General features: G+C 44.6%; 1 protein-coding gene across 3 annotated transcripts in view; it reads right to left on the reverse strand.

The window, feature by feature from the left end:
- The window catches only part of slc35f4 (solute carrier family 35 member F4), a 218,450-nt gene that overhangs the window by 65,095 nt on the left and 129,505 nt on the right, over window positions 1-23,850 (reverse strand). Inside the window, exon 1 of one of the 3 annotated variants that reach the window (XM_080202762.1) lies at window positions 18,766-18,917. The exons of the other annotated variants lie outside the window; for them this stretch is intronic. Coding sequence (XP_080058888.1) covers window positions 18,766-18,841 — 76 coding nt within the window. The 5' untranslated portion in view covers window positions 18,842-18,917. Of the gene's footprint in view, window positions 1-18,765; window positions 18,918-23,850 lie in introns of those variants that run through there. 3 annotated transcript variants of the gene reach the window in all.

The following is a 23,850-nucleotide window of genomic DNA, read 5'->3' on the forward strand; positions in this document are numbered from 1 at the left end:
ATCCACGCCCTCTTGGTGACCCTACAACTTCTTAATCTTACGAGCCTACTGCAATGTCTAGGTGACCCCTAGGATGCACATCAGATTTGGAGGTGGTTGGCTATGTCCCACGCCCCGGAGCCTGTGATGCCCTTGGAGGGTGTCCCTGGCTGACTTTTGGATGACACTGATGTTGCTACGCCACCCTGTTCACCCCATTGCCCATGAGATGTTCCAGTAGCAGGAAGGGGGATTCAGGAAGTCTGGGGACATCCGGGGTCTCCTGGTTGGAAGGCTCCAGGATGTGCTCCTACCCTTCCTCCTCCCTCAAGGTGCCCAATGATCCTGGGACACTCCATGGCAAGGCAGGGCAGCTGGATAAGCTCCAGAGGCCTCAGCATCACCTGGGTTTGCCAGTCTTGGAAGCCCAACTGTGCATACGTCCTATGGTGTGTGAACCCTCTGTGATGACCCTCTGCAACGGGGCCAATCTCTGATGCCTGCAGTCATGGCCTGTTGTGTCTACAGAATGCCTCCAAAACCTGCAGTTGTGCTCGCTGTGTCTTCAGAGTGCCAACACCATCCTCGCCCATAGTCCACCATGTCTATATCATGGCCCACTGTGTGTCCAGGGTGGTCTGGACCCTATCAGCCATGGGGACCATTTGCTGTCCCAGGCTTTCCACTGCACACACCACCCTTGCAATGTTGGCCCAAGTATCATGTAATACCAGCACCACTTCCTGTGACAGAAGTTGCTGGACTCCTCCAAACAGCCTCACAGTTGCTGCAGTGTTGCTGACAGTCCCTCCTGACTCATTACTATTGTCATATACGCTGAGTGCAAAGTATTGTTTTGCATGCTTTCCATACAAATCATACCATTCATAAGTATATCAGGGTAGTGGAACAGCATGCAGAATACAGTATTACAGCTACAAAGAAGGTGTCAAGGTCCATTCAAAAGTCTGGTAACAGTGGGAAAAAAGTTGTCCTTGAATCTGTTGGTATATATTTTCAATAGGGTGTATGGGGTGTCAGGGAGGGGTAGTACTTCTGGTGGGGGAACATGTCGCGTCCTTTTCTGGGTGGTTTGTCCACGCTTTATCCCCACCTGGCACCCTGCTCACACTTGTGGCTCCCTGTAGTTGTTTGCATGCGACAGCGGCCACACCCCAGACAACAGCTTCGACAAGCCAGCTAAACCAGCTGAGGGCAGCCGATGGGCCTCAACCCTCAGTGAGATAGGGAGATGTTTATCCCAGCATGTGAAGAATCCGGTGGATTGAGCAGACGAGACCAATGGAAGGTCCAAAGGTCAAGAAGGCGGTCGCTGCAAGTGTCATGGAACACGAACAGCAGAACAAGATACAGAAGACGTCCTGGTCATCCACTGTGCCTAGTCCCATCTCCAGCCATCTTGACTCTTGCCTTGCCACTCGATCCAGATGGGAATTGGGAAGCGAGAGCGAGGCTGACGCTGCGCAACTCTCCCTCACTATAATCCAAATCAAGTGCTAGTCTTGACACCACCACCATCACCATCACCATCACCATCATCATCATCATCATCCTGTTCAACCTTTGAAGTCCTGTGGCGATGGGCGAGCGACGAAGCAGCAGGTGCAGATACACTGGGAGCTGTAGTCACGGACCTACACACAGGCAGCTCAGGTCTAATGGTCATATTCCGCTGACCAAAGCAGCAGTGAAACTCGGCTTCTACCTGGGCAACTGAGCAGTCCTCTTCAGGAATGCACTAATCACCTCTATAGAATGAGGAAGGGGCTAGAAAAGGTGTTCTATACACTGCTTGCTTCACGACATCCTGGCCAGTTTATCGCAGCTGCTGGGGATCCCATCTTGCAGTCGAACAAACAAAATAAAACACAAGGTGACACCGCTCACCATTGGCACTGAAATGTGTGCACACTTTTGGACAACCCTGCAGCAGACAGACCAGAGAGAAGAACAGCCTTAGTTGCCAGAGAGCTTGCAAGATACAACATTGACATTGCAGCCCTGAGTGAAACTCGTCGTACAACACCAGGTTTAATTCCAACCGATTTATTTGATAGTAAATTCACTAGCTTTCGAGGTTACCCTCTTCGTCAGGTGAATGGAGAGTTCTGGCCGCAGACGGAGCATATAAAGCACAGACAGTTTACAGATTACTGATTAGAATGCGAATCTTTACACCTAACCTGCTGTTCAAGTCTTAAAGTGGCCGACAATGTGAGTGGAAGGAGCACTGATCACAGGTTAAAGAGATGTGTATTGTCTCCTCAGCACCTCACTGTACCGCAAGCCCACAGACAATCTCACAATGCTCCACTTCTCCAGCTTCCACCCTAAACATGTTAAAGAAGCCATCCCCTTTGGACAAGCCCTCCGTATACACAGGATTTGCTCAGATGAGGAGGATCGTGACAGACACCTCCAGACGCTGAAAGATGCCCTCCTAAGAACAGGATATGGCACTCGACTCACACATCGATGCGCCACAGCGAAAAACCGCACCGCTCTCCTCAGAAGACAAACATGGGACACAGTGGACAGAGTACCCTTTGTCGTCCAGTACTTCCCCGGAGCAGAGAAGCTACGACATCTTCTCTGGAGTCTTCAACATATCATTGATGAAGACGAACATCTCACCAGGGCCATCCCCACACCCCCACTTCTTGCCTTCAGACAACCACGCAACCTCAAACAGACCACTGTTCGCAGCAAACTACCCAGCCTTCAGGAGAACAGTGACCACAATACCACACAACCTTGCCACAGCAACCTCTGCAAGACATGCCGGATCATCGACATGGATACCATCAACACACGTGAGAATACCATCCACCAGGTACACGGCACATACTCTTGCAACTCGGCCAACGTTGTCTACCTGATACTTTGCAAGAAAGGATGTCCCGAAGCATGGTACATTGGGGAGACCATGCAGATGCTACGACAACGGATGAACGAACATCGCTTGACAATCACCAGGCAAGACTGTTCCCTTCCTGTTGGCGAACACTTCAATGGTCATGGGCATTCAGCCTCTGACCTTCGGGTAAGCATTCTCCAAGGCGGCCTTCACGACACACGACAGCGCTGAGTCGCTGAGCAGAGACTGATAGTCAAGTTCCGCACACGAGGATGGTCTCAACAGGGATCTTGGGTTCATGTCGCACTATCTGTAACCCCCGTGACTTGCCTGGGTTTGCAAAACCTCACTTACTGTACTGTCTGGAGACAATACACATCTCTTTAACCTGTGATCAGTGCTCCTTCCACTTACATTGTCAGCCACTTTTAAGACTTGAACAGCAGGTTAGGTGTAAAGATTCGCATTCTAATCAGTAATCTGTAAACTGTCTGTGCTTTATATGCTCTGTCTGAGGCCAGAACTCTCCATTCACCTGACGAAGAGGGTAACCTCGAAAGCTAGTGAATTTACTATCAAATAAATCGGTTGGACTTAAACCTGGTGTTGTCAGACTTTTCACTATGTTTACCCCAGTCCAACGCCAGCATATCCGCATCATGAAACTCGTCTTGCCAAAGTAGGTCAGTTGCCTGAGACTGGAGGTGGATACACTTTTTTCTGGAGCGGTCACGGCAACGATGAGCATCGTGATGCTGGAATTGGATTCGCCATCAGGAGTCATCTCATTTGGAAACTTGCTAGTCTATCCAAGGGTGTGAACGACCAGCTTATGACATTACAGCTTCCGTCACAGAACAGAAGCCAAGCCACCCCGATCAGCGCCTATGCCCCACAATGAACAACTGAGATAAGATGAAAGACAAGTTCTACAAAGAACTAGAAGTCCTACTATCAGCAGTGAGCAGTATCGACAAGCTGATCTTGCTTGGCAATTTCAATGCAAGAGTAGGGTGTGACTCTGCAATCTGGCTGGGAGTCATTGGGAGGCATGGAATGGGCAAGTGTAACAGTAACAGCCTACTCTTAATGAAGACCTGTGCAGCATACGACCTCCTCATCACCAACACAACCTCCCGTCTGCCTACCCGTAACAAGACCTCCTGGATGCAACCCCGCTCTAAGCATTGCCATCTTATCGACTATGTCATTGTCAGGAGAAAAGACAGGCAGGATGTCAGCGTTACTAAGGCCATGTGTGGTGCTGACTGCTGGACAGATCACAGGCTCATTGTCTCCAAAATGAGGCTCCACATCAGACCCAAGAAGCGACCACAAGGAAGCAAGATTATGAAAAGAATCAATGTGGCCAAGCTAAAGAACCCCAGCATAGCTTCAGCACTGGCTGAAGACATAGAAATCAAGCTTGCTGACTTACACCTCACAGGCAGTGCTGAGGATGACTGGGAACGCTTCAGGGATGCTGTCCATTCATCCGCACTGAAGATGCTCGGGCCCCCTACCGCAAGCAGCATGACTGGTTTGATGAGAATGATGAGGAGATACAGGCTGTACTTGTTGAAAAGCACTGTCTTCATCAGGCCTGTCAGAACGACCCATCATCAACTGCCAAGAAAAATGCTTTTACTAGTGCTCGCAGGACAGTCTAGAATAAACTGCATTATATTCAGGGTACCTGGCTGAGTGCCAAGGCAGCTGAAATACAGGGATACGCCGACAGAAATGACTTGAAACGGTTCTATGAAGCCCTCAACACCCTCTACAGACCTCAATCTCTTGGGAGTTCCCCCCTCCTGAATACAGATGGTACAACTCTCATTACAGAGAGGGCTTAGATGTTGCAGAGATGGACTGAACACTTTGAAGCCGTCCTCAGCTGACCGTCATCTAATAACGATGAGGCAATAGACAGGATTCCCCAGATCAATAGCAACAGCACCATGGATGAACCACCATTAGTAGCCGAAGTCACTAAAGCGGTCAGCCAGCTATCCAGCGGTAAAGCCCCAGGGGCGGTTGCCATACCCGCTGAGATCTACAAACCTGCTGGTCCTGTACTTATCAAGAAGCTCACCGAGTTGTTCCAGTCCTTTTGGAAGCAAGGATCCATTCCTCAGAAACTTAAAGATGCTTCCATTGTACACCTCTACGAAAAGAAGGGCAATCGGCAAATATGCGACAACCACCAAGGAATCTCGCTGCTCTTCATCACAGGAAAAACCCTCGCAAGAGTCCTGCTAAATCATCTGGTCACTCATCTGGAGCTGGACCTGCTTCCAGAGTCACAGTGTGGCTTCCGCAAAGGTCGCGGGACTATTGACATGATTTTTGCCGTGTGCCAACTTCATGAGAAGTGTCAGGAGCAGAATCGCGAGCTCTACACAACTTTTGTTGACCTCGCGAAAGCCTTCGACACTGTAAGCTGACAAGGCCTGTGGAGGATCATGTCAAAGTTCGGCTGTCCCCCCAAATTCATTCAGATGGTACGCTAGTTCTATGATGGCATGTTGGCCAGAGTACTGGATGGTGGAGAATCCTCTGAGGCATTCCCAGTCACCAGTGGCGTCAAACAGGGCTGTGTGCTCGCACCCACACTGTTCAGCATGATGTTTACTGCTATGCTGAATGATGCCTTCCAGGACAGTGTTGCTGGAATCAGCCTCAAGTACAGAGTGGGTGGGAAGCTCTTCAACCCGAAGAGACTTCAAGCTATTATCAAAGTGAAGGAGACTGTTCTGAGAGACTTCCTCTTTGCCGATGACTGTGCCCTGTATACTAGCTCAGAGCCAGAGATGCAAGTCAGTATGGACAATTTTTCCATGGCTTGTGGCAACTTTGGACTATCAACATTAAAAAGACTGAAGTCATGCACCAGCCTGCTCCTCATGCACCGTACACAGAAGCCATAATCACAACCAAAGGGCAGAAACTACAGGCAGTGGACCAGTTCACTTATCTTGGCAGCACCCTCTCCCAAGCAGTGACTATTGATACAGAAGTTAACCGCTGAATAGCGAAAGCAAGTTCTGCTTTTGGTAGACTGCGGTCCACTGTATGGGCCTGTTCAGTCATCTTCGGATACACCACAACCAGCCTCAAAATGACTAATGGTGTCAAGGTCCTCATCGACGATGATGATTTTCAATCCAACTCCAGCAGCTTTGGAGTGACCGATCCCAGCAGCCTGGTGTCTAGTTTAAAGCCAGCTGATACCTTTCCTCTGGCAGACCTCTGAGTGCTCAAAGCCTTGGATGTTCCAGCCTCTACCTGATGTGCCCACCTCCACCTGATGTGCATCTATGGCTGTGTCACGTGCACCATTAAGTGATCCAGAACACGGCTAACATATCCCACCCTGGTGATAGTATCCGCACTGGTGAATTGTGTGGTGGATGCCTGCGTTGAATGAATTGTGCTGGCCTTGGAGGATTCTCAAGGGCAACTAGGGCAATAAATGTTGGCCAGCCAGCGATGTCCATGTCCCACAACTGAATAAAAATAAATTCTACTACGAGTTCATCTATCTTATTGCAGTTGCTCATTGAGATAACATGACTAATTTTTCTTTTACTATTACTTTCTACATGGACCCTACTTTCTGATGCATTGGTACTACTAAATTCTGTCCCTTCTTCTTCCAGGCAACTTGTTTTTACTCACACAAGTATGCTTTTCTATTGTATTATCCTTTAAATTTAGATTTCTAAATCTCTTTCACCTGAACTCCCCTCTTCCTCTATTAGTTTAAAGCCATTTTCCCTTCTCTTGCTTGTGAACTCATCTTTGTATGCTTAGTCTCTTCCTGTCACATGATATTTTATCATTTCCTGTATCACTACCCTGCACTATTAAGACGATAAGACAGAGGAACAGAATTAGGCCCATTGGGTCTGCTCCGCCATTCAATTATAACTGATATGTTTCTCATCCCCATTCTCCAGTCTTTTCCTCATAACCCCTGATCCCCTTATTAATCAAGAACCTATCTATGTCTTAAAGACATTCAATGATCTGATCTCCACAGCCTTCTGTGGCCAAGATTTCCAGATTCGCCTCACTCTGGCTGAAGAAATTCCTCCTCATCTCTATTTTAAAAGATGTCCCTTTAGCCTAAGATTGTGCCCTCCAGTTCTAGTTTTACCTATCAGTGGGAACATCTCTCCATGTCCACTTTATCCAGGCCTCGCAGTATCCTGCAAGTTTCAATAAGATCTCCCCTCATCCTTCTAAACTCCAATGAGTACACACCCAGGGTCCTCAACCATTCCTCATAAAACAAGCTCTTCATTCCAAGGATCATTCTTGTGAACCTCCTCTGGACCCTTTCCAAGGCCAGCACATCCGTCATTCGATATGGGGCCCAAAACTGCTCACAATACTCCATATGGGGTCTGACTAGAGCCTTATACAACCTCAGAAGTACATCTCTACTTTGTATTCTAGCCCTCTCAACATGAATGCTAACATTGCATTTGCCTTCCTAATTGCCAGCTGAATCTGCATGTTAACCTTAAAAGAATCTTGAACAAGGACTTCCAAGTTCCTTTGTGTTTCTGATTTCCTAAACGCTTTCCCATTTAGAAAATAGTCTATGCCTCCATTCCTCCTTCCAAAGTGCATAACCTCACACTTTTCCACATTGTGTTCCATCTGCCACTTCCTTGCCCACTCTCCTAACCTGTCCAAGTCCTTCTACAGGCTGCCTGCTTCCGCAATACTATCTGTCCCTCTACATATCTTTGTATCATCTGCAAACTTAGCAACAGTGCCTTCAGTTCCTTCTTCCAAATTGTTAATGTATATTGTGAAAGGTTGTGGTCCCAGCACCGACCCCTAAGGCACACCACTAGTCACTGGCTGGCATCCTGAAAAAGACCCCTTTATCCCCACTCTCTGCCTTCTGCCAGTCAGCCAATTCTCTATCCATGCCAGGATCTTACCCTTAACACCATGGGTTCTACCTTGTTCTCTCTCTTTAACTTTTGAGATCTCCTCTCACATGAAACCTTGTCTCGCTAATTAGTTTAAAGCCCTCGCTACAGTCCTAGTTAAATGGTTCACTAGAACATGGGTCCCAGTGCAGTTCAGGTGAATACCGTCCCAACGGCAGAGCGCCTTCTTTCCCCAGTACTGGCACCAGTGTCTCATAAATTGAAACTCATTTCTCCAACACAAATTTTTGAATGATATATTCAACTCATCTGTAGTGCTCATTCTGTTTTTCTTCTTACTTGCATTTTACACATCAGGATGGAAGATGTCTCTTCTTGTCATGTGGATGTGACTTAACAATGGGCTCACCTTGGTTTCTGCAATAATTCTTGTGCACCAGCTAGGTAAATAACAACTGCATTGTTTACTTAAATATAACTATAATATAGAGTTTTGAAACCTCGTGGCTGCCAGTCAGCTTCCAAGAAGATTCTGGAACATGAACCCAAGCTCACAAGAGGATCGTCCACCTAGCTCTCCAATTGGTTCCCTGGGTCATGTGATTCTTACCTCCAGATGGATCCTTAAAGAGACAATCACCACATCCCTCCCCATCTAAATGCTTTTATACAAATGTCAACACTCAAATTTACACAATCCAAGAAAATTAAACATTTAGTACATGAATTCAGTCAATCATAAATTAAGTTTTTCAGAGTGTTTCTGAATCCTTGTCAAGTGGCCTAACTCCTCTGTCTGGGGCAATTCCAAAGGATTGCTGTCAGCCGACCATGCAACCGACATCTCCTCTTCAGGTACAGGCATTCAGTTCTATCTGTTTCCATGGAGATGTCGGTTGTGTCTGTCACAGATGACCAAATACTTCAGCACTTGACAACATTCCCAGATGGCAATATGACTCCTGATGGTAATATTGGCTGCTGGGATAACTCTTGTTCTCTCAGATGGTCTGCATGTTTCCAGACAATCTTTCCTTTTATGTCCACTTGACAAGACAGGGGTCCAGTTTCAGATACAATGACTGCAGGGACCCAAATCGACCCACTTCCAAATTTGCTCACATACACATTTCATCCATTGAAAATGACTATGTTGACTTACATGAATCATGGTTTATCTTCTGATAGCTTTGGTTGATCCCTACCCTCCCTGGTAAATTTATAAACACAAGGCTCAGTCTCATTCTGAGACAACAGTTCATTCACAATTCTACTGGCTGGACTCCTGCTGTTGCATATGGAGTAGTCCTATAGCTCAGAAGGAATCATGAGACTCAGCTCTCCAGGATCCTTCCTGATTGCTTCTTTAGACCAGAGATAATGTTTTGGACAGCTTTTTCAGCTAGTCCTTTGAATGATGGATGGTAAGGCGCAGTCCTAATGTGCTTAATACCACTGAGGACAGTGAAGTTCTGAAACTCAGCACTTGTGAAAGTTGGTCCATTATATGGCACTATTGTCAGAACTGTCCAATCCCACCCACGGCTGGATTCTCCAGTCTCACTGCTGTGAACCAAATTCTCTGTTCTTGTTGACAGTGGTAGCAGGACATGTGACTGCGGAGAATTCTGGCCTATGATTTCAGATATTCTGTGGGTAAAAGAACATTCACATAATTTCTCAACCGTAGCATACGATATAGCATGTTAAGTACTTCCATTCACTTTGAATGTACATCAATAAGGAGTAAAATCTTTGTACTGAAAAATAAACCAACATAATCAGTATGAAATCATACCCATGGTTGGCCAGACCGCTCCCAAAGCTGCAGTGGCATTGCAACAGGCAACCTTTATTGCAATTGGCACTTCACAGTGCTTAACTAGGTTCTCTTATTGTCAGCATCACTGCCAGGTGACCATTCATAACTCCTGCATAATTGACAACAGAAGTTGTTTTGATGTATTCTGCCATTTTAAGAAGGTTCAAAGGAGCACAGACATCTCTGTTAAGAAGAGAAAAAGGCTGGTTATGGATCACATACATGACTTCAAAGATTTGTCTGTTACCATACATCCAGAAGTTGGACCATTCAGGCCCATAAAATGGTGACCATGCTCGCCCCAAACCAGAAAATCCCGCCCAAGGACAATGGACCTTTGCATGGTCTGCCCCTCACCCACCCCAGCCCGCTATGATTCCCGTGGTGGGAGGAATGGGAAAACTCCCCGTTTTGTGTCTGTTGTTCACAGCCAGAGGTTTCCCAGCCACGGTTCCTTGTTAGTGAGAACCGCAACATTGGATCCTGAGTGTTATTTTCCCAGCCCGTTGTGCTGCTCGAGTAGCATATTGCGCCGGGAAATGTCAGCAGATGGGCTGTAGCGGAATTTGCATGCGGCGTCAGCTAAGTGCAACTTTCCCAGACTACTTTTTATGGCATAATCATCCTTGCGCCAGAAATCAGCACAAGGCTAATTGCCAATATTTAAATCTTCATTTCAATATCATTAGCAAGTTTCGGGATAGTATTGTCCGGGTTCACTAATGATCCCTTGCACCCCCCCCCCCCCCCCCCCCACTGGGAAAGGTTCCCACCAGCGGGAATTAAAGTTAGTCCCCATCAACGGGGACCAGGTGTGATGATCTTGCTTGTGGGGGCAGAAGCTACTGAAGGCTCCCTGGGAGGTCGGGGTAAGGGGGTGCCTCTTGGATACTGCCAGCCTGGTACCCTGGCAGTGCCACCTAGGCACTGTGACTGCCCACCGGGCAGTGACAAAGGGCCGGGGCCTGATGGGACAGGACCACGGTGCACTCTGCATTATGGATCGGCAGGGAAGGGAGGAGGACAATCGGGGCGGGCCACCAGTGGACAGGGGGGAGCCGGGGAAGCCGGCGGCAGGTCGAGAAGATAGCAATGGGCGGCCAGTACGCATGTGCCAATCTCCCTGCTGATAGATCAGAAGATGCGCAGTAGCCGCTCAGCGCACTGATGTCTGCCTCTGCAGCCAGCTTGACCCCCACCACCCCACCTCACCGGTGTGAATCCCCCGCTGGACTCTGTGATGCTTAGAGTGCCAGAAATTCAAACAGACTAAGCACGTCCAAAAACCAGGCTGGAGAATCTCATGTTTTCCCGTCAGTTGGGCATTTAGATGTTCACCTTCCAGAATGAAAGTTTCTGATCTTTGACCTCGCCTACAAAGCGCAGTTGTGTTTCCTCTTTGCATGATACCTTGACCTCACTAAGTGCATTGGGATTATCTGTGCATCTGGTTGTCTTCGCTTTGCACAGCTTTTCAAAGTGTCCCATGCTGTTGCAATTATTGTGCTGAGGCTGCCAGACATTGATCACTCCTGTGGCATCACTTGGCTCCACCCGCTGGCATGGTCACCTACCCTCTAGTGGTAGGTTATAATATTGCTTCCCTTGGTCTGGAGTGTCCCTGCTCCTTTGCTATTTTACTAGCTGAGCTGCTCAGTGGGGATTATTTTTTACCATGGCTTGCTTTCACCCCTTACCAAGGATTTTGCATTGTTTGACAATCTGATTGGCCTTTTTAAAGTCAAATCTTTCCTAGTTTGAGGCATGTCTGAGGGTGCATCATCCACCACTCCAGCAAAAATTCTGTACCTGATTAGCTCTGATTTCAGGTTACTGTAGTCACAGCCTTCAGTCATTCTGGGCAAGCCATTCATAAAAGAGTCAACAGGTTCTCCACGCTGTTGAATACATATGTTAAACTTTATGTTTTCAAGGATCCGCCTACTGCTCTGATTAAATTAAGTAAAGTTCATTTATTAGTCACAAGTAGGCTCACATTAACACTGCAATGAAGTTACTGTGAAAATCCCCTAGTCACCACACTCTGGCGCCTGTTCAGGTACACTAAGGCAGAATTTAGCATGGCCAGTGCACCTAACCAGCATGTCTTTTTGGAGTGTGGGAGGAAACTGGACCAGCTGGAGGAAATGTACATAGACGTAGGGAGAACATACAAATTCCACTCAGATAGACATGGGGAGAACACGCAAACTCCACAAAGACAGTGACCCAAGCTGCGAATCGAACCCAGGTCTCTGGTGCTGTGGCGCAGCAATGCTAACCACTGTGCCACCATGCCACCCTACACTAAATTATGTGCCATTTGATCTTAAAACTTTGCCAAATTTTGCTGAAGATTCAATAATACCGTATCTAGTCATTATATAATTGATTATTGGATCTACCAAATAAAACAATGTGTTAAATTGTTCAGCTTCTGTCTTTTTGTCTACACCTGAAGCAATCAGGTATCTTCAGAATCTCTTTCTCCAACATGCCTAATTTTACAACTGGCCTAGGCTTTCAATGAATCCAGATCGGCTTGGTAAGGTAGAATTTTAATCCACGGTCATTTAAAATTGAAAGTGTGTATATTTTTAAATGTTCGTAAATCCAAGATGGTACGGCCATATGCTTGTTCTCAATTAAGTTTTCTGTGGTTGCCAGTTTTAGCAGGCTACTGCAGTAACATTTGCAACTTCTGTTTTAAAACTTCCAGCAGCAACTTGCTGGTTCAATCTTTCTGAATCTTCCGCGCAGTGTTCAAGTATCTTTGGGTTGTGAAACTTGATTCCCAGTTCTTGCTGGGTCTTATCTGCTGACTATTTGTTATTTAATTTCTTTTTCCAATTGAAGCAAGCTTGGCTTAGTCAGGCATTGTCTTGGAACCTGTGCTGTTTACGGTGCATTTTAAAATGGCAAAGCTGACTGTTGCTGACTTAGACATTTTTTAGAAAGTGCTAATGGAGAATTTAAGTTTTTTTTAGCTCACCCTTGCTAGGATATAATAGCTAGATAAAGAGTCATTGAATCTTCAAACTCTGCATTCTTTGTATACTGAAGCTGGATTGCCACCGAATTTAATGCAGTCTTCTGTTGCAGTGTGGAGTTTTATTTCTGCTTTCTGTTTCAAACCGATTTAGAGCTGTTCTCTGGCAATTTCCTTTTGCGTCTTCGCCTCTGGGGGGGGCTTTTTATCAGGTCAGAATGCTGTTCTTTCAAACTTCCCTGTTTTAAATTTCTTCATGATGTGGAGGTGCCGGCATTGGACTGGGGTAAACACAGTAAGAAGTCACACAACACCAGGTTAAAGTCCAACAGGTTTATTTGGTAGCAAAAGCCACTAGCTTTCAGAGTGCTTGCTGCCCCTTTGTCAAGTGAGTGGGAGTTCTATTCACAAACAGGCCATGTAAAGACACAAACTCAGGTTATAAAATAATGATTGGAATGCGAGTCTTTACAGGTAATCAAGTCTTAAAGGTACAGACAATGTGAGTGGAGAGAGCGTTAAGCACAGGACACACACATCTCTGTTAAGGATGGTCACCTCAGCACTTCACTGTACCGCAGGCCCACAGATAACCTCATGATGCTTTACTTCTCCGGCTTCCACCTTAAACACGTTAAAGAAGACATCCCCAATGGACAAGCCCTCCACATACATAGGATCTGCTCAGGTGAGGATCCCAACAGACACTTCCAGACACTGAAAGATGCCCTCATAAGAACAGGATATGGTGCTTGACTCATCGATCGACAGTTCCGATGTGCCACAGCGAAAAACCGCACCGACCATCGACCTCCTCAGAAGACAAACACGGGACACAGTGAACAGAGTACCCTTCGTCATCCAGTACTTCCCCAGAGCGGAAAAGCTATTACATCTTCTCTGGAGTCTCAACATGTCATTGATGAAGACGAACATCTCGCCAGGGCCATCCCTACACCCCCACTTCTTGCCTTCAAACAACCACACAACCTCAAACTGACCATTGTCCACAGCAAACTACCCAGCCTTCAGGAGAACAGTGACCACAACACCACACAACCCTGCCACAGCAACCTCTGCAAGACCTGCCAGATCGGTCATGTGAGAACACCATCCACCAGGTACATGGTACATACTCTTGCAACTCGACCAACGCTGCCTACCTGATACGCTGCAGGAAAGGATGTCCCAAGGCATGGTACATTGGGGAGACTGTGCAGACACTACAACAACGGATGAATGAACACTGCTCGACAATCACCAGGTAAGACTGTTCTCTTCCTGTTGGGGAACGCTTCAGCGGTCACGGGCATTCGGCCTCTGATCTTCGGGTAAATGTTCTCCAAGTTGGCCTTCATGGGACACGACAGCTCAGAGTCGCTAAGCAGAGACTGATAGCCAAGTTCCGTACACATGAGGATGGCCTCAACCGGAATCTTGGGTTCATGTCACACTATCTGTAACCCCTACGACTTGCCTGGACTTGCAAAACCTCACTAACTGTCCTATCTGGAGACAATACACATCTCTTTAACCTGTGCTTAATGCTCTCCCCACTCACATTGTCTGTACCTTTAAGATTTGATTACCTATAAAGACTTGCATTTCAATCATTATTTTGTAAATTGAGTTTGTGTCTTTATATGCCCTGTTTATGAATAGAACTCCCACTCACCTGATGAAGGGACAGCAAGTGCTCCAAAAGCTACCAAATAAACCTGTGGGACTTTAACCTGGTGTTGTGAGGCTTCTTATTAAATTTCTTCTCCAGCTCCTATGAGGTTCTGAGTTCTTCTGAAAGCTGTCTGCATGTTATAGGATGTGCAGTTCGGTAGGTCTCATGAAGAGGTTCTGAGTCTTGTATAGTTTAACAGTAGTGTTTATTAACTAATATTCATTTGATGTTACAGAACTTTAGTATTGTTGAAAAAAAAGAGAGACAGGCTATCAAAGCTTTTCATCTTGGCCTCATTAGGATAACTTGCAAGAAATTACCAACAGTAATAGATGAACAACAATTTATACTGCATGAGAAGACAATGCTGATTGGTTGGTAAGTTAACTCTAATTGGTGGAGGCGTTACCATTGGGAATACAGCTTTTAATAATTAACTGCCCAGCTTCAGTCAAATTCAAACTGGGCAGGTCAACTCTTTGGTCAAGGCATTGTCCTGGAGAATGAACCAGAGAAGACAGTTCCCTACTTTTTTGTTTAGTTGAAAGAGATGCAATGTATAGACACACACCTTCTGTCTGCAAAGGAGGCCCTGTCAGTGAATGTATGTAGCTTCTGACATGTGTAAGTGAGCCTCACTGACAATTTTAAATTATTTTTCAGAATAGTTCTTAGCACAATGAAGGTTGTTTAGTAGATTTTGCCCAATTGCAAAATCGCTCTTAATGTGGGGCACTATGGCCAAAGTTTTCCATTCTCCCTCCCCCTTCCGCCAAATATTTGCCCATGACTTGGCTGCTGAGCCACTTAAATCTCCATTCACATTAGCCAAACTTAACAATCCCAATGGCGCAAAGGACTGGAAAATTTCAGGCTATGTTTTGAGTTTTACGAGCTCATGCTGGTTGGGGTTAGTCAGTATTTTGCCTGTTGTGAACAGCCAAAGAGATGTACTCTTTGGTACAATTTGCCAATCGTTGAAACATACAGTCTACATACCTAGCATCACACCAACACTGAAATTCAGATACCACATGCTCATTTGTGTGATCAGCAGAATATCATTTTGGTTTGATGGCAGTATCCTATTAGTGGAGAATACCACTCATGTTGCTACTGCATTGTAGCAGTATGCAATGGATAGATTTACCTGTTGAGACAGCTTACTGTTCCTGAGTAATCTGAAGTAGGCTGGGCACTTTTCAAGACTAAAAGTGGCTTCTTTAGGCCATTCATGAGTTTGCATAATATACAGCAAGCAATGATCTGATCAAGGGAGCCATTATCCACAGAATGGCTTTGTACCCTATTTCAGCATAAAGCTTGCAAAATGAGAACACTACTTGGGCCCTATTTATGAAGTTACTGATAAGGTCAATCTTACAGCATGAGACCTGTAGGAATCCCAATTGATATTGACCATTGAAGATGGCCTTGCATCAGACAGTGGTGGAGGATCCATTGACAGGTTTCTCAACTAGCAACTTGAGGAAAGGGACATTACTTTATTGTTCCATTTCAAAGATGAATTTAAGCTCAGAATTAAGCATGTAAGGAAGTTCTAACAGGCAGCTGCAGATTCAAAAATGGCAGACATATTATCGAAACATGATATCATCAGAAACATGTAGAAGATAGATGGTCAGGTGTCATTTCATCAAACATGCATTTCTCATGGACTGTACCCAACCAGCTCATATTTGCAGAACTCAAAACATAGCATCTAACATTAAATGTGTTTCAATGATTAAACACATGCTAACCAATCTTGATATTTCTAAGAATTACACTGAAACCAATTTAAGATTGTCAGTCAGGCTTGCAGTGTAGCCCACATACATATGCTATAAGCCACATATATTCATATCTTCTACAGACAGAAGGAATAAACCCACAGAAGGAAAGTCCTAAGCCCAAACATCTTCAGCTCCTTCATCACGACCTTCCTTCTACCATAAGGCCAGGAATGGGGATGTTTGTTGGTGTTTGCACAATGTGCAGCACCATTTATGGCTTCTCAGATGCTGAAGCAGAGCATATCCAATTGCATCAAGACCTGGACAATATCCAGGCTTAGGCTGACAAGTGGCAAGTAACATTCTTGCCACACAAGTTTTAAGCAATGGCCATCTCCAACAAGAGAAAGTCTAACCTTTGCCCTTTGACATTCAATGGCATTAACATCACTGAATTACCTCTGATCAACATCCTGGGGATTGTCATTAACCAGAAACTGAACTAGACTAATCCTATAAATGTTATGGCTTACAAGAGCAGGCCATGAGCTAAGAATCCTATAGAGGGAACTCACCTCCTGACTCTCCAAAGCCTGTCCACCATCGGCAAGGCACAACTCCACTTGTCCGGATGAGCGCTGCTCCAACAACACTCAAGAAGCTTGACGTCATCCATAATAAAGCAACCCTCTTGATTGGCACCCTATCCACAATCATTCCCTCAACCACTGACATACAGTAGCAACAGTGTGTACCAGAAGTCTATAAAATGGACTTCTGGAGTTTACCGAGCTTCCTTGGATAAGACCTTCCAAGCCCACGAATGCTATCATCTAGAAAGAACAGCAAATACATGGGAACACCACCACCTTCCTGTCCAAGCCACTCAACACTGACTTGGAAATATATCACCATTCTTTCAGTGTCATTGGATCACAATCCTGGAACACCATTCTTAACAGCACTGTGTGTATAGTCACATCATATGGACTGCCGTGGTTCAAGAAGGGAGCTCGCCACCACTTTCTCAATGGGCTGTTAGGAATGGGTAATAAATGCTGACTTAGCCAGTGACATCTACATCCCAAGAATGAATTTTTAAAAGCACATTGTTCCTGTTACAACTAAATTAAAGCTTAGGGAACTTTGTCCAGTACATTGTGCCCTCTAGAATTGGGTCACGGGTTCCATTAAATCACAGCATGGGTGTAACAATACCCAATCTCACATTAATCCTTTTTATGCCAGATCTTTATACAATGTCATCCACACAAGCTGCAAGAACATCAAACCTGTTAGAGAATTGTTTGAGTTGAAGTGACTCCACTGTTATCTTCCGGGTGCCCATACCTGTCCCTGACCACAGGCCATATCCCAAGTCCCTATAGCCTTACTATTATGACTGCATCCTGGATAAAATATCCAGGTAACTTTCCCTATCCTTGGTGCATCACCGATTCCAAAACTCAGGCTCCAGCTCATTAACTCTGAGACAAAGTTCCTCAGGCTGGAGACACTTATTGCAGGTGTGGTTGCTGTGGATCACATCAGTGTCCCATATTCTATAACTGCAACACATCACCTGCCCCGTTAGTTTTATTTTATTTAATTAATTAGGTTTCGAGTTTAGGCATGTCACTGAACTGTCATCTGTAGCGATATTAAGTGAAGTACTTTAATGAGTTGTTGCAAATGTAATGCAATACTTACATTTCCCTGACACTGGTATAAACTACTGTCCTGTTTAAAAGGATAAAATCTTAAAACTCATCAAGCGATCGTCTATCTACCTGCTCAGCTAATTAATGTCTTTGAACACTCGCCAGCTACTAGAGGCTGAAATAAGCTTTAAAAAACAGCACCTCCCCTTTCTGCACTAAATTCGCAGGTTAACACTTGTTCCTGGTTGTGTCCAGTCTGTGCTCTCAATCCATTGAACAGATCAAACCAAATACAGTTTCCTTCAGCGGGTATCCTTTCTGACTCTATGCTAATTTAAATACTTTATACACTTTCAATATGCTTTAAATATTGTTAATACTTTAAAATCAAAAAGGTTTAAACAAAGAATAACGTTGTTTTCATTTTCTGCAGTATCATTTTCAAAACTCATCTGAACTTTTGCAAACTCGCAAAGAGGATTTCATTCCTATCCAGACGTATGATGAATTCAGTATATAAACGGCTTTAATATTTAGCCCAGTTAACATCTGGCTAGTTACAGAGACTTTACAGTCAGTTGTAGATGAAATGCTGCAGAGTCAACAGACCTTGAAATATAAAACCCACGCCATGCTCTTAATAACAGGTTAAATGCAACTGTCCCTGCAAAGAGACAATTTGAAAGCAATGCACTCACATTCAAAAAGATAGATTGATTTCACTAGGCTCCGTTTTTAAATGAAATCTAATTATAAATAGCATCCTAACTGTTTAACTGGATCGGTGTTGATGTTAATAACTGTTCATTCATTCTTTGTCTGCTGACACTGACTCCAGTGCGAGGTGAGTCAATAGAGATTGGAAAAAATCTGAGAGCACTTGTACCAGAGCAGCTTACAGTGCAACAACAGGAAATATACATTCCACTAAAATGCTTCTTCATCTCATTGCTAATATGTGCATTAAACATCAATGTCAGAATAAACTTTACAGCAGTTGATCCTAGCTTCCAAGACACAAATTCAGTGCAATTTTTAATTCTGTCTAGTAACTTTGATTTTAAAATGGAAGCATATGCAAAAAGTGACATCGGTAAATATATTGCAGTTACCTTCTATTATCGAAGCTCTTAAAACTGAGGTGCTATACGCAGCTAGCGGTGCCACTCTAGCTGAATGCTTCTTCATATTCTCCAATGATTCTTGGAGTTATTTGTACTTATCCCGTAGCTGCACATACATCAGTTACCATGCTGGAAACCCGGCGGTGAAGCTAAGTCTGTTGCCTGAACGATTGTTTGGAAGCGATGCAGCATGCTTTGGATATTGATGCGCTGTTTCCCTGGGAACCTCTTCATAACATGGTAACTGAGTCTTGACCTCTCTCAGCCTGAGTCTGAACACTTCTCTTTTGCTCCTACCGCTGCTATAGATGAGCTAGAATCAAGGCAGCAAGATTTGAACAGAGACCTAGCTAACCACCCTGTGAGTGCAACGGCAGTTGATCTGCGTCAGTGCAGTACCTGCCTGCCTTTTAAGAAATGAACACAACTGTTGTTCTGTGGGAATTGCAATAATCCAGTCAAATGAAAAGCAGATTCATTATTTCAAACTAAAGGTTCAAATTTTAGTAACATTGAAACATTGGCTTATCAATAAAATAGCGGATTATTCCTTTGTATTACATTGCCTAAAAACTGGAGACGTGCGAGGACACAACAAAATAAATTAAATACGACTTAAATTCTTATGATTAATTTTTGTATCTAATATATTGCTCAATCGACGTAGAAACCTAATATGTTATTCCCGCATTATGCCATACTTTGTGGTCTACACAAAATTCTGGGCTGGGTTTTGTGCTTCCTAATCAAGGGATGGGATTTCTAATTTTTATTCTCTAGTCCCATACATATTAAATAATTTAGCAAATTAATAGCTAGTTAAAATGTATTGCTGAGGAAGTGTGCAGATGTACTCAAGAAGAAACTGGAGTCCCACACAGGTAAGAGTTGTACACTGCCTCTGTTGACCTGGGAACATAAGGTGAGACAGGTCAATCTGAAGAATATAAGTGCAATCAGCCGACTCCATGTAGTAAAACCAGTCTGTTATTTCAACTAAATCATAAATCAAAGCTGCCACTTGGACAACATTTGAGTTCATGGTGGAATCGTTGGAATCTGAATATCTGGGTATGATTCTAAAGCATTACTCATTGTAATTAAATTAACTAATTTCTCAAAATTGTTGGACATGAAATTAATATTTTGCGCTTAAAATTGACATTGCTTGTAAAAAAAAACAGCAGGTGGCTTTCACTATGTCTACATGCCAGCTGTCTGAAATTTTGCTGGAGATGGTGGAGGACTCAGGTGTCTACCGACCCTTGGATATTGATGCCCTAAAGCGGCCAATTAATGTCACTCTGTCCCTGGTTGTATCTTATCTGCATTAGGGGATGGTCCATGCCATGTGGGAAGCCTGGAAGCTTTAGCTGGTGTCAAGTAAGGGGAAAAAGATCTTCCTTATGACCCCCTGAGCCCATTGGAGGTATCCTCCACAAAGACTTCCTCCCTTTAATACATCCCCCACCCCCCGACACTTGAACCTGCTCCCCCCTCCAACCCTCTCACCGGGTTTCCGGATCCCATACTAACCCTGGCTTCTCGGCATGGTGGGACTGCCTGTAGTCCCAGCAATGGCCACCGATTCCCCTTGGTGTTGCTGGGTCTACACAGCTTCTATTCAAATGATTGGCTAGTAGCACTCTAAAACACTGTCAGATGTTTCACCTTAAGGCAACTCACACTGCTCCCAGTACTAAATTGTTATGGGGCAATGGTCAGGAAGGCTCCCCTCTATATTTTAGCTGGGGGAATGGAGACCTCAGTGTACTATAAAATCCAGCCCCATGTTCCCAGTTCTTAGCAGAAATATTCATCATCGTTGCTTCAGTTCCCAGCAAATTTAAAATATTTGTGATCTTTTAAACATACAGAGAAGGAAATATTTTGTTTTGATGGTACAAGGAATGGGTGAAATCAATATCTGATTAATTTTCAATGCTGACTTTGAAGGAGCAATCTTATGAAAAAAGTTCTAAGTCCAAAGCAAGCATGAAAATGGGAGAGTTTCAAATCCATTTTTTTCTGGTGAGTCCAAATCTGGTACCTTATGCGGTAACTGCATGAAAAAGAGCTGAAAGTAGATTTCCACCTGTAGCAGGAGTGGGTGAGGTTTAAATCACCTGAAAGCTGCCTGATAGCAACAGAGGGTTCCACTGCGCATGTGCAGGTTTCTCAGCTCTGAGCAGCAGACAGACCTGCACTGAGCCTCTGCTGCTTTCAGCTGGCCTCCATGGTCAAAGCATGGCACTCTCCCCGCGCTACCGTGGGGTCTTGTGGCTGATTACGAGCCACTTCCAGCCAGACTGTTCAACCACTGCACACCCCCTCCCCCACCTATCGCAAATGCAGAGTGGCAGCAGGCCCCCCTTGCTCCCTCCACTGAATGCAAATGCAAAATGTGCAGCAGTCCCACCCTCATGATCGCCCACCCCAGTTAGCTGTGCCCCCAGGTTGGCCCTGCCCCCTCAGGTCCTGATCCCTTGGCACTGCCTGGTGTCTGATGGGCACTGCCAGCGTGCCAGGCCGGTACTTCCAGAGTGTCACCTGTTGCCCCAACCACCTGGGGTGGCCTCAATGGCCTCTGGGTCTACCGGCAAGGCTATCATGTCTGGTCCCCATTGCTGGTGACAAACTGCAATTCTTGCCAGAGAGATCCTCCCTCAGCAAGGTCACACAGGCAAGTGAACCCAGACAATTGTGTCGCAGGCTCATTAATTTCATGTAAATTACATTGAAATTAAATTTAAAGAATTTATTCAGCCTCATGCCAGAAATGGGTGCGAGGCTGATCACACCAGATATCCAGTGCCAGAAAGATCTCAAGAGGCAAGAAATCAGGCACAAACCTGATTCCTTGGCTGTCTCGTGATCTTACTGGCTCGTCCTACCTATCAGCCGGCTGGGTGCGATGATAAGATCGCCGCCTGAGATTTGCTCATTTTTGGAACAAAGCTAACACTTTAAAATCAGTAGTGCTAGGAATACAGTATTAATATTGATATCCATTTGATAGAACTGCTCCAAAAGAGGTTTAAAATTATCTACCCTGGCAATTCACCATTAATTACATCCAAATGAAGCAGGATACTTATTTGCCTTTTTATATTAAAGAGCACCTCATCACACAAAAAATTAAGTGGAAATTTACGAAGTAAAATTCTGAATCTAACAATGCTGCTAAACCCAGTAGCATTACTCTCAAAACATCAATGGGGCTGAAGTAGGAATGGGCGAGTGCTTCCTGCTTTTTGGTGTCCAGATCACCAACAACATGTCCTGGTCCCTCTAATGCAGACACTATAGTTAAGAAAGTCCACCAATGCCTCTACTTTCTCAGGAGACGAAGGAAATTTGGCATGTCAGCTACAACTCTCACCACTTTTTACAAATGCACTATAGAAAGTGTTCTTTCCAGTTATATCACAGCTGGGTATGGCTCCTTCTCTGTTCAAGACCACAATAAACTAAATAAATAAAGGGTCATGAATGAAGTCCAGTCCATCACTCAAATCAGCCTCTCACCCAGTGACACAGTCTATACTTCCCACTGCCTCAGAAAAGCAGCCAGTATAATCAAGGACCCCACGTTCCCCGTACGTAGTCTCAGGAAAAAAATACAAAAGTCTGAAGACATGTACCAACTGACTCTAAAAACAGCTTCTTTCCTGCTGCCATCAGACTTTTGAATGGCCCAACCTCACATTACGTTGAAATTTCTCTGCACCCTAGCTATGATTATAACACTACATTCTGCACTCTCTCCTTTTCTTCCCTATGTACGGTCTGCTTTGTCTGTATAGCACGCAAGAAACAATACTTTTCACTGTATACGAGTACATGTGACAATAATAAATCAAATCAAAAATCAGCTTTGAACCAGCTAGTGAGATATAACTCATCTTCACCATAGGCAAATGTCTGAAAGCAAAAGCATGTGTTTCTAATAGGCTGTATCATTAAAAGCCCACTCAAAGCTTTAATTTATGTCTCTCTTCAGAAAGCTGGAGTCAGGCTTGATATTTTTTTCCTAGAGCTGCTAATTCTACTGTGTTACTCTGTTAACTGAAGGTAAATCCTGTAGTCTAACCATATGCAGTGCACACAAGTATGAGTCAATGACATTTAGTTAGTACAAACATACTTTCTTTAATCACTCACAAGATCTTTTGTTTTCTTTTCAATTATCTGAAACTTAAGGGAGAAATTTATATTATGTATTCTTTAGATAGAGAGCTTGCCTGTATTTATGTGTGAGAGAGGAGAAAAAGAGATCCATTTCAAAATGGATTTGAGAATGATCCCCAGTTTAAAAGCCCTTTATTACCATAATATAATTAAAAGAGCTGGATCAAGCCTCTGTCGCAGTGAACCACATCAGAGATTGTGGGGTTTTGCAATACCACATCACCAAGACCTTTAACATCAGGTTAGAAAAATATATTACCTGCAAAAAATGTTCTTTTTCTCTCCAAATGGCAGCACAATGACACTATGGTTAGCACAGCTGCCTCACAGCGCCAGGGATCGTGTTCAATTCCCGGCTTGGGTCACTGTCTGTATGGATTCTGCACATTCTCCCCTGCATGGGTTTCCTCTGGGTGCTCCAGTTTCCTTCCACAGTTTGAAAGATGTGCTGGTAAGGTACATTGGCCATGCAAAATTCTCCAAACTGCACTGGAGTGTGGCAACTAGGGGATTTTCACAGTAACTTCATTGCAATGTTAATGTAAGCCTACTTGTGATACTAATAAATAAACTTTAAAAGCGTTGGGGCCTCTCTTTGGCCCATGCAAGCCCACCATCAGTGAATGCTTCCACACCCCTTGGTGTAAAATAAAATTATTTTGCCCTCCCCTGCTATCAGATGGGCTGGACACTGATGGGCTGAACCCCATTAATTTTATATGGTTCAAATAGATGAAACAGATGCAGTGGCTGTGGACTGACACTTGAAAAATTTGTTCTTTTGGGCAGAATATTATGGAGTAGGGTGGACATCTTGCTCCCATGCCCTGAAAGCAGAGTCAACATGGAGCCAACTTGCGCCAGCCATAACAAGCTACCAGC

This window comes from Carcharhinus amblyrhynchos, chromosome 14, assembly GCF_965287045.1.
Source record: "Carcharhinus amblyrhynchos chromosome 14, sCarAmb.v2.hapA, whole genome shotgun sequence".
Classification (NCBI taxonomy): domain Eukaryota; kingdom Metazoa; phylum Chordata; class Chondrichthyes; order Carcharhiniformes; family Carcharhinidae; genus Carcharhinus; species Carcharhinus amblyrhynchos.